General features: G+C 38.4%; 2 protein-coding genes across 2 annotated transcripts; both read right to left on the bottom strand.

Annotated features, from left to right (window-relative positions):
* LOC109722724 (21.9 kDa heat shock protein-like) lies at positions 5,134–6,057 on the bottom strand. Its single transcript, XM_020250840.1, has one exon. The coding sequence runs from the start codon at positions 5,904–5,906 to the stop codon at positions 5,319–5,321; it is 588 nt and encodes a 195-aa protein (XP_020106429.1). The 5' UTR covers positions 5,907–6,057; the 3' UTR covers positions 5,134–5,318.
* Positions 8,473–9,536, bottom strand: LOC109723373 (22.0 kDa class IV heat shock protein-like). Its single transcript, XM_020251710.1, has 2 exons — positions 9,201–9,536; positions 8,473–9,014 (listed from the first exon to the last, which is right to left on the bottom strand). Exons 1-2 carry the CDS (start codon positions 9,268–9,270, stop codon positions 8,680–8,682), a joined length of 405 nt encoding a protein of 134 aa, XP_020107299.1. The 5' UTR covers positions 9,271–9,536; the 3' UTR covers positions 8,473–8,679.

An 11,386-nucleotide genomic window follows, 5' to 3' on the forward strand; every position in this document is an offset into this window, starting at 1 on the left:
AAAGATCTGTTAGCATGCCTAAATTCTCTTGGGAAGCGTAATATTCAAAATGTACTACTACCAAAGCTTCGAAGCAGATGTTGTAATCTTAAAATGAGCCCATAGGTCAATCTTATCTAATTAAGCCATTTTACTTGGCAAGCATATTGGGTTTATTCTTAGTCTGTCTTACGTGGGTTAGAAATTTTCTGTACATAAAATGGTTTTGTTATTCATGAACGGTAGAGTTGGCTGATATTCAAAAATCTTTAGTGCACGAGATTGTAGGCAAAACGTGCGCTCTCACTCTTGATTTTGTGGATACTTGTTACAAAGATCTTATTATTCAAACAAACAGGTTTTGAAACATGTCTATACTCTATACTCAATTAACTGGATATGGAAATATATATGCTCACGAAATCTTCCCTCTTTACCTTCACTTACATCCGAAAATGCATGACTTGTACACATGAAGGCATGAGCTCTACTCAAGTAAACTTAATTGTTCTATTTAAACTCCACAGACAAATTGCACTGAGAAGCGATAAAAGTACTTCATCCTTTCCATAGCAGGCCCAAAGGGTACTTAAAACCATGTCGCCCTGCTTGTTGGGCTGATCCGGCACCTTCTACTCAGTACTCACTCAAATAAGCCGACAAACTAAACAATAGTTCTAAACTAACAGTCCTGTTAAACTTCCGTTATATTTGAAATTCAGTTAAGGAAGTTGTAGTTAGAGTCTCTACAGCACATCCACAAATTATCACTGAAAAATTTGTACCGAATTAGATTTTATTTTCTTTTATAATTGCACTTCCAATCTCTTGCAAGGTGCTATCATTTTGCCTCAGAAAAATAGCTTACCATAGACAGCATTGTGAGTCAGAAATAAAGAAAAAAAAGACATAATTTAAGATAAACATGCCCCAAGAATATTTTTGCTCGATTTTTGCTTAATTGTAACTTTAGAATAAAGAAAAGAGAGAGGCAAATAAAGAAGAAGAACTGTTGGGTCCCAAGGAATTTTTTTTTAAGGGTTAATTGCATGTATGTTCCTGCAAACAGGATGGATTGCAGATATATTCCTACAAAGCTCAACTTTCATAAATTATTCCTACAAATGTCATAATGTATTCAGATATATTTCTGATGTTAGAATCCGTTAGAAATATTTAGTTAACCACGGTTAAAATACTTAATCATAATTGATTAATAAAGTAAATTGACAATTTTGTCATTCTTCCTCTTCCTCTTCATCTTCCCTCTTCCTCTTTCTCTTCTTCTTCTTCTTCCTCCTTTTCTTGCCCTTCTTCCTCCTTTTCCTTTTCCTCCTCTTTCTTCGAATCGGTAGCACCTTCGCTCTCCGCCTCGTCGTTGCGAGCCTCAGCCTCATCCTCGTCGGCCGCAACTCCGACAAGCTCCGCAACGTCGCCGCCGCCGCCGTCGCCACCGCCCGCTCCGGTAGCCTGAAAAGGAAGAGAAAAGGGAAAAGAAACATTTGTGAGGGCATTTTTGCAAACATATACCAGTTGGAGCTTTTGAAGGGACATATTTGTGAGGATAAAAATGTCATTTCACAAATACACCGTTAAAAAATTAACAGTTCTCTAACGGATCCTAACCAGAGAGACATATCTGAATACATTAGGACTTTTGCAGGAATAACTTATGAAAATTACCAACCGTTCCTAGAGCAAGTGGCAAAGAGCTTGGTGGTTGGTACTCGAGACCCAAATTCGAATTCTAGTTTATTCACATTTCTAGCTAAGTTTATTTCTAAATGAAATAAACGAAGCGAGTAACGTGCTACCTATCTCTAAAAAAAAAAATTTATGAAAATTGAACTTTGTAGGAATATATATCTATAATTTACTACGTTTGCGGAAACATGTATGTAATTAATTAACCCTTTTTTAAAATACAACACTTATATTACTAATGTGATAATCACAATCAATCAAAATACTTTTTCTATAATTTGCTCATCACATAATATTTTTTAAAAAAATATTTGAACTGATTAAAAATATTATATCAGTAATATAAGTGTTATATTATAATTTATTATTATTATTATCGTTGGAGGGGGGTTTTAATTAGAAGAGTTTGTAATTAAGCATGGGTGCGGTCGGGGCGGGGCGCGTGATCCGAGGCGGCGCATGCAACGCAACGTCTGTACGTCTGACCCCCCCCCACGGAAGCCTTGCTGCCAGCCTCACCCTCGCTACGCGACAAAATCTTTATCGAGCGCCCGACGTCCCTCCTTTTCCTCCCTGCCTGGGCCCCGCAGCCTCTCGTCCCGTCACACTCGCCCTCCCTACTCCGCACTAAAATAAGAAATATGTATCCATTGTCCATACAAAGTTAATGTACAAAAAAAAATAAATAAAATAAAATAATTATTATTATTATTATTTATTTTTGAGAGAGAGAGGGGTAGAAAAATATGCATTTAGTTTACTTTTTAGGGACATTTATTTATATGTGGCAAAGAAATTGGTGGTTGGTATTCGAGATCCCAAGTTCGAATCCTAATTGATTCACATTTTTAGTTAAGTTTATTTCTAAATGAAATAAACGAAATGAGTAGCGTGCTACCTATCTTAAAAAAAAAAAAAAGACAATTATCTATATACTCCTATCTTAAAAAAAAAGAGACAATTACTTATATACTCCTGAAATATTTTTGGTTTTCTAATTTATTCCTCTTAGAAAACTAATATTAAAATATTTTTTTACGTTTCAACATATTTCAAATATATTCCTAAGATTAAATTATATTAATAAACTGCCAGTAATAGCTGCTATCTATATAAAATTATTATTTTATCCTTTCAAATAGACCCTTCTATTATCATCGACTTTTTTTATTTGCCCTTAAGTAAGGGGCACAAAAAGTATTTTAATTTTTTATCTTTACAAATATACCATTCTACCATTATAAACATTTCTTATTTGTCCTTAACTAACTTACGAGCAAATGAGATATTTTAATTTTTTTAAACTCTGGTAGATATTTAACTCACGTTTAACCCAAATTAACTTAACGGACGTTAACTATAGAAGTATTTTGGAATAACGGAGAAACATATTTGAGGTATATTGAAAAGGAAAAAAAATTAAATAAATAAGATATTTTCAAAATTTTGAGGAATATAGAGGCAATTATTCTTTTTTTTTAAGTCTTTAAATTTAAAACCGTTGGTTACAAAAATATTTTATATTTCGATAAATTAAATATAGATACGGCTTAACATTAATATATATTCTTACAAAACTTATCCATACAAGAAATTTTCAATTATTTTTTAAAAAATATAAAAAATTTTCTCCACAGATTGACTCTAATTATAAATTTTTTTTCTAAGAAAAGAAAAGCACGGCATCCGTTACATTCATTCAAAAAATAAATTTAGCACAAACAATAAAACAACTAGGTCTCGGTAGAATACGAGAAACAAACAACAAAACAAAGAATTAAAGGACCAAAAAATAAAAAACCCACACACGCATAGTAAATAAGCAGTTCTCCAACCACCTTGCCTCATCACCTTGCTCTATAGTAAGTAAGATTCCCATTGTTCCAACAGACTCTTAATTATAAGTTGACAATCAAAATTTCACCTCTATAATCCTTAATGATTTACATAAAATAATACAAAAGAAAAAATTAATAGAAACAATAAATTAGTATTACATATGATTAAAATAATATTTATTCAAGGATAGAACGGTAATTTTGTAAAAAAAAAAAGTTGAATTTTAATCAGACGACTAAAACTCTTTTGAAATAAATAAGCAATTTTACACTTATATTTTATAGAGTCTAGTATGCAATTAGCCAAAGAATAAATTACCTAGTATTAATCAATCCCAACAATTAATGGCACAAAATGTACTACTATATAATTTGTCTTCATACGTGTTGTCCTTTGAGTGTCATTTAATACTTTTATTAACATTCGAGTTATTAAAAAAAAAAAAAACAATTGGATTTAGGTCTAAGGTTCACGAAATGTGCTGGTACATTAGGTGCAGGGGACAATCTCTCCGCGTCGCGTCACAGCGCTGGGGGTCAACTGTCCCTGCAGTGAGTTTTGCAAATCGCGGGCCCCACCTAGCGTGCTCAATTGCCACGCGCGACACGAACTGGTCCGGACCACCCGACCAGGCGCTGGAGCCGATGGTCTGGCTCGAGCCATAAGTTACCATGGTCGCACCCGCGATCTAGCTGTGACTCATCTCAATGTTGTGGCGCGGATGGTGGAACGTTACCACGTGGATGGTAGTTTCGTATGAAGGGTTATATTCGTAATTTCAACCCCAAAGGCCCGCTCAGGAAAGCCCATGACCAGGCCTAATTAAATTGATGGGAATCCAACCCGAGGCCGCACCCAAAACAACAACAGAAATGACTTACAGCCCATGTTAATTTCAGCCCATATGAGAGAGAACACTGGCTTCCGAGCCTGCAGTCGTTTCTTGCGACGAACTCTACTAAAGAGTTAGGAGCTGTTGCACTTGACCCTGCGCCTCATTGATACTTAATTCTTGAATTATTTAGGAATGATTGAAAATCCGAATAAAATAATTGCTATATAATTTATTTTTTAAAAAATTTAAATAATATGTGAATTTTTAAAGTAGATTTATTATTGACGAATAATTTGTATATGCCAAACTATTCGAGAAAAAAAATGCACAAATTTTTAAAATAATTTTTTTTCCCGAATTATTATTGAATTATTCATAAACTATTCGCAAATTATTAAAAAAATTCATAAACTTCCAAAATATATGAATAATAAAAAAGCTAAAAATAAAGATGATAACAAAATTTACTATTATTTTTTTTTACTTAATCTATTTTATTGTATAGCTCTCTTTTTTATATTTTTAAATTTAATTTAATAACCAAATTTTTGATCCTGGTGAACATATGATAACCATATAAATCGCATATCCCTATAATTGGTGCGGCCGTTTTTTAAATCATATTTTTTAATAAATTTATTTAAAAATTAAAATGTAAATTTTATTCGAATTATATTAGTAACGAGTAACGAGTAACGATGCTGCGCTCTGCACCGCTCGTAATTGAACCCTGCCCGGCAAAATCTGATTGATCATCATCAATGTAGAATTATGCATGATTTTATCGAACTCAATTATCCTCTTATTTAACCATCAACTTAGCCACAGCAAATTAAAGACACATGTGCTCCAAATTGAAGTACGTACAATATTCATTTTTCCAGCTTCCAGTTTCCACACACGCGCCGTAGCAGACGTCCAACAGAACAGAGAACTCAACTATTAATTCAGCAGCCTAGAATTACATCTGGGCCTTGGTGGCCTGGATATCCTGGCCCTTCCCGTCGCCGCCCTCCGCGATGGTCACCACGCGGGGCTGGCGCTTCTTCTCCTCCGCCAGCTTCGGCACCGTCACCCGCAGCACGCCGCCCTCCAGACGGGCCTCGATGGCTCCCATGTCGGCGGTCGCCGGCAGCCGGAACTGCCTCCAGAACTTCCCGGCCGTCCGCTCCGCCCGGTGCCACTTCTCGTCCCCCTCCCCCTCCGCTGCCTCCAACTTCCGCTCTCCGCTGATCCGCAGCACCCGGTTCTCCTCCACCTCTATCTTAATATCCTCCCGCTTCACCCCCGGGACGTCGAGGGAGATCACGTGCGCCTGGGGGGTCTCCTTCCAGTCGGCACGTGCGAGGGCGAGCGGGGGCTCCATCCCTTTGGGGACGGTGAGGGGCGACTGCTCCAGGATGCGGAAGGGATCCTCCGCGGGGAGCATCATGTCCCACAGGCTCCTCGTGTACGGCATCAGGCCCGTCGCCTGCGGAGATAGGCACAGTAGGACCGTTAACACGCCCACCAGTACCGCAATCACTGATAAAGGAGAAGAGGGCCTCATCGTCGTTTTCGCCCGAAGCGTATATTTTATAATATATACGTACGTAGAGATTATTATTGGGGAAGGAAGATCGATCGTATTGTACTTTTGCTGTCTCGGTTTGAGAAATAATGCCGGGATGGTTCGTGGGATTTTATAGGGGCCGGAATGCGTAGATGGAGGAGAGGAGTTGTTTCGAGAGAGATCGATCTATCCATCTCTGTGAGCGTGCACGTTTGTCGGTGGAACCGTGGGGGACGGGTTCTGGGAGCTTCTCGTCGGTACTGGAAAGGAGACACTTATGCAAGGGTCCCCACTTCAAGGTGATGTGGCAGAAAATGAGAGACTCTGGAAGGATCGCGAAAAGGGTGCAGGTCTTCGCATGTTATAACGTGCGATCAAGTACCAACCGTCTCTAAAGCAAGCGACAAAGAATTTATTCGAGACCTAAATTCGAATTCTAGTTAATTTATATTTTCAACTAAATTTATTTCTAAATAAAATAAACGAAACAGGTAATATACTACTTTTCTCTCAAAAAAAAAAAATGTGATCAAATTAATAGTACATTATTATTGATGCTATTAAATTTTTAAAAAATTTATTGAATTAGAATAATAGTAATTTTTCTAGGATTTAGTATGGTTTTTTTAAAAAGTTAAAATTTAATAGGTGATTGATGAAATAATATAATGTAGAAAATAGAATTAGTCAATTAGTAGATCTAATAGTAAAAAATTTAATAATAAAAAGTGCTTGATACTATTAGAAATAATATTTCAAACAGACTTTATATATACGACAATAATATATGTATTTATATATGTTATATAATATTTTTTTAAAAAAATAGTATGTTGTTTTATTTAATGGAAGGATGATTTTATTTATGTCAGTGAGCCTATGATACCTTTGACAAAAATTGAAAAGAATGCGTTAAAAAAAGATAAAAAGTGACAGGTTAGAAAAAAAAACTGTAATCTAACCATTACCTAGGGGTGTAATTGGACCGGTATGGCCCATAGTTTTTGGACCGACACGCGCTAGGGGCTCGCTTGGCCCGGCCCGGATTTAATTTCGGGCCGGGCCGTGCTGGGTCCAAATTGTCTATCCTCTGGTCCGGCATGGCCTATGGCCGTGCCGGCCGGGCCGAACCGTGTTTCCAGCCGGTCAAATAAAATATTTATTTTTAAATATTTCTTAAAATTTGGTATAAATTTAAAAATATAAACAATCAATATTTTCAATTTAAATTAATATTTTGATTAAAATAATAAAAATTTATACAAATAATTATACTAAAGAAAATATTTAATTTTTTAAAAAATAAATAAATTTGCATTATTTAATAAGAAAGATAGATTTTGGTCTAATGGATCAAAGAATTCTTTAATTCATTGGACCAAACTGCTCCTCCCATGGTCTGCTAGGCAGACCTTAAGCAGATCTAGGGAGGACAGCTCCGGGGAGGAGGGCTCGAGCTCAGACACCATGGACCATGGGGTCCGGGCATGGCTGGGACGGCCCAAGTAGGCCGTGCTGTGCCGGGCCGCTCGCCTCCCCTCGGCCCGGCATGGCCCAGGTCTGTTTTGCACAGTGCCGTCGGGCTCTGAAGGAATGGCTCCACACAGCCCAGAGCCTTGGGCCGGCCCGACCTGGCACAGATGCTATAGTATCTGTGCTGGGCTGTAGCCCGGCCCGAGGCTATGTCGGGCCGGGCGGCCCAAGTGTCGCCCAGCCCATTTTACTCCCCTACCTATACCGCATTTTCAAGGAAAAATTTTAGAATGGAACAGGTATATTGGTGACGTGGCGTAACAAACCAATTAAATATCTCCTTTTAGGAGTATATGTCCCATCATGATTATAAAAAAAATATTTTTATTGTACTTTTGTTTGAAAAAAAGAATGTGATTGGCTTGTTATTAATGACGTTGTGCAAGTGTGACTGTATAGAATTCCTCATATTCAAGGGTGAGTACGGAAAAAGGGTCTCATGTTGGCCTCGTTTCGGAAGAACAGGTGCAAATACAGGATAAGCGAGCCGAAGCCAGGTCCACTGCTAGCTTGCCGTATAATAATATGTAAAGTTCTTTAAATTTTAGTTAAACTGTGACAAATTAGTGGTTGAATAGGAAAATTATCTGATGCACATGAAGCCTAATTAGCATCTAAACATTATTAGATTTAGATACTGTTTTGTTCTAGTCTTTTTTTAAATTTTTTTAACTTAATCTATAGCCGTCTATTTCTGTTTAGCTTATTATGCATAACATAATATTGGAATAATAAAAAATAAAGCACATTCTTAAAAACAAAATAGACAATAAATAAAAATTACTTTAAAAATTCATTAACACTACTAAACCGAACTAAATTAGATCACAAATTTATAAAATTATTATTTTTTATTTTTCTCTAACAAAATTATATGAATTATATTTTAATAGTCTTTATCGAACCGATTACCCAAGTATGTATTTATCACCTACATAATCAAACCAAAAATTTTTCACAAAAATGGCTAGAGAAGGGCTTAAGTATAATTAAGGTGAGGTCTTAGGACCATTATTTTAACCCAAAATAATTTACTATCGCAGGCGAACCAATTGCACTTTAAATAGTCTTTGAATAGCAAAGTTTACACAAACACTCTTATATATATTACCAAAGACCAGTAACCAGTTACCAGTTACACCACTACTACACATTTACAACGTGCCCCGCCACCATGTCTTTTACAAAAGATCACAACTCACAAGCTCTCTCTCTCTCTCTCGATCTCTTCTCTAATTCACAGCTCTACTTTCTTAGCTTCACCTGCATTGAGCTGCTGCTTCTCTCCTCCCTCGGCGGCGGCGGCGGCAATGCTCACCACCTTGGGCCCCTTGATCTGCTCCGGCGCCAGCTTCGCGAAGGTTATGGTGAGCACCCCGTGCTCGAGCTTGGCGGAGACGGAGTCGATGTCGACGTTGTCGGGCAACCGGAACTGGCGCCAGAATCGCCCGTAGGAGCGCTCGATGCGGTGCCAGTGCTCGTCCTTCTTCTCCTCTTCTTTCTTTCGCTCGCCGCTCACGCGGAGGATCCGGTTCTCGTCTACCTCAATCTTCAGCTCCTCCCTCTTCAACCCTGCATGTAATTAATATGCCCACATTAATTAATTAACACACGCTTTTTGCATAATCTTGTGCTCGGCAAACTTACCAAAATTATCAAATTTTAAAGGTTTAATCACTAAATAATTATTAAAAAGTTTAAAAAACAAAATAACTTGAAAAAATTCGCAGTTATTCACTTGAAAAGATTATAGCATACCGGGTACGTCGATTACGATCTCATGGGAGGTGGGGGTCTCCCTCCAGTCGACCTTGGCCATGGCGACCATGGCCACGTCATCCCGGTCGAGCCCGATGGGGATGTGCTCCAGGATCCGGAACGGGTCGGCGAACCGCTCGACGGCGCCGCCGCTAGGACCAGTAACGCCGTAACGGCGCTGACGGCGGAGATAACTGACGCCGACGACCTCATCGCCGTTCTCTTTAACTGGTTAATCCGGGCGCGTAACGGAGCTTCGTTTCGGGGTTACAACGGTAGAGGATTGAAGCTAGCGGGTAGAAAACTTGCGGTGCATCTGGTTCTTGAGCTGCTCCCGAACTGTATTATTGGACACGTGGCGGACGGAGAGAGTCCCACGACGAGGACGCGAAGGTTCGAGCAATGGAGAGGGTTCGAGATCTCCGGAGGCTTCTTTGGGTGGGGCCTGGTCGGGTTCTCGAGATGATGGGCCCGTTGCATGATCTCGTGGGCTAAAGCTTTGTGTTGTGGGCCTCTAATGGGCTCAAATGGGCCAGTTTAAATTTTAAATACAAAATAATTAACCTTAAGTGCAAATTGAACTCCTATATTTTTAAAAGCACTAAGTCATTAGTACCTGTAAGTTTTCAACCTTTGGATGAACATTTGTAGGCTTAGAATAATAATAATCATCTAGGATTGAATGAGTGGTTGTTAAAATAGCATAATCTAAGAGATGAAAAATTAGTCAAATGGACAGAGCTAACGGCGAAAAATTTACAAGCGCGATTAAATTAAGTGCTTGATGCTTTTAAAAGCACCGTGGCCGGATTCCAAGTTTAACTATCAAAATATCTTGGGCCGGACACAATACAATCTTAAAAATATGAGAAATTTATAGCAGCTAAGCTTTTATGTTATTTAACATCCATTTATATCAACGAGCATGCAACTACATATTAGAATGTGGCATCTGTCACTGTCAAAAAGAAAAGAAAATAATAATAATAATAATAATAATAATAATAATAATAATAATAAAGCAGAGAATTTTAGGATGGGCACGTAGAAGCTATCAACAGATACTCAAAATTCCTGGTAGAGCGTCTAACCTAGTAACCAACCTAGTAACCATACAGATCGAGACCAATATCAAGGAGCTTTCTCACTCGGATCTGGTTCTTCTTAATTTGCCACTAAAAGCGCTGCAACCTTTATCCCGCATCTCTCTCTATCTCTCGTATGGCTTATAGCTGCGCCAATCTCCGTCGCCGTACCTCCACCTCGACAAGTATATGTATGGCCTGCAAGGAAGAGATGATCTCCCACCACTTGGCGAGAAATAATTGTCCAAACACGGCTCACCAAATCAGCTGTGGATCGATTGCTCGCCGATCTTTCTTTCATCTTATCTTTATTTTGAATCTTAATCGTCTGATAATTCGCAGTCGTGCGTACGATAGGGATGTTGAAAGAAGGGATGTTGAAAAAGAGAGGAAATAAATGAAACGGGACACTTGGGTTATGTTGCTCATTATTTCTGATGTTGGCCGGGCAAAATAACAAGTGTTTTTTGAGGGTACTTAATGTGAATTTGCTGAGGAGCACAAGCTATTTGATGCACTCCACTCTATCCCGTTGTCAAAACTCTGTGCCTGAACTGAGTATTGAGATCATATTAATTGAATAACATTCGCGACAACTTTTTTCTCTTTCAAAACTTAATCCCCAGTTTTAATGCGAGGGAGGTGATCCTTGGCAGCCTCGGTGAACCAGGTGCAGGAAATAGCGAGTCCAACCTGGCTGGCCCAGACCAGGCTCGACCCGTGCCCACCATAATGTGTCCCGATGTGGTCCCGGTTGCGCCAACCAAATTGCAGAAATGGTCCGGCCCATAGCCTGTACGGGGCCCAGATCGAATCTTTGCCCACTTGGTGCAAGTGCAATCCTACTGGCTCCATTACAATTTAACGATGATCGACCCATGGCACCTTGTTTCTAACCCAACAATTTCTTTTTATTTTTTTGTTTTTTAAAAAATCGTGGCATGCTTTTATATCTGCCACAGTTGTAAGTGAAAAATAAGAAAAAAAAAAAAGAAAATTGAAGGGCTAATACGGATTTGAGATCCGTTCAATCCATATGCGTGATAAATGACAGATAAAATGATCACGAAATTTTTATCCATTGTGAAGCCTAACATGTGA

The sequence above is a fragment of the Ananas comosus genome, linkage group 17 (assembly GCF_001540865.1).
Source record: "Ananas comosus cultivar F153 linkage group 17, ASM154086v1, whole genome shotgun sequence".
NCBI classification, from domain to species: Eukaryota; Viridiplantae; Streptophyta; class Magnoliopsida; order Poales; family Bromeliaceae; genus Ananas; species Ananas comosus.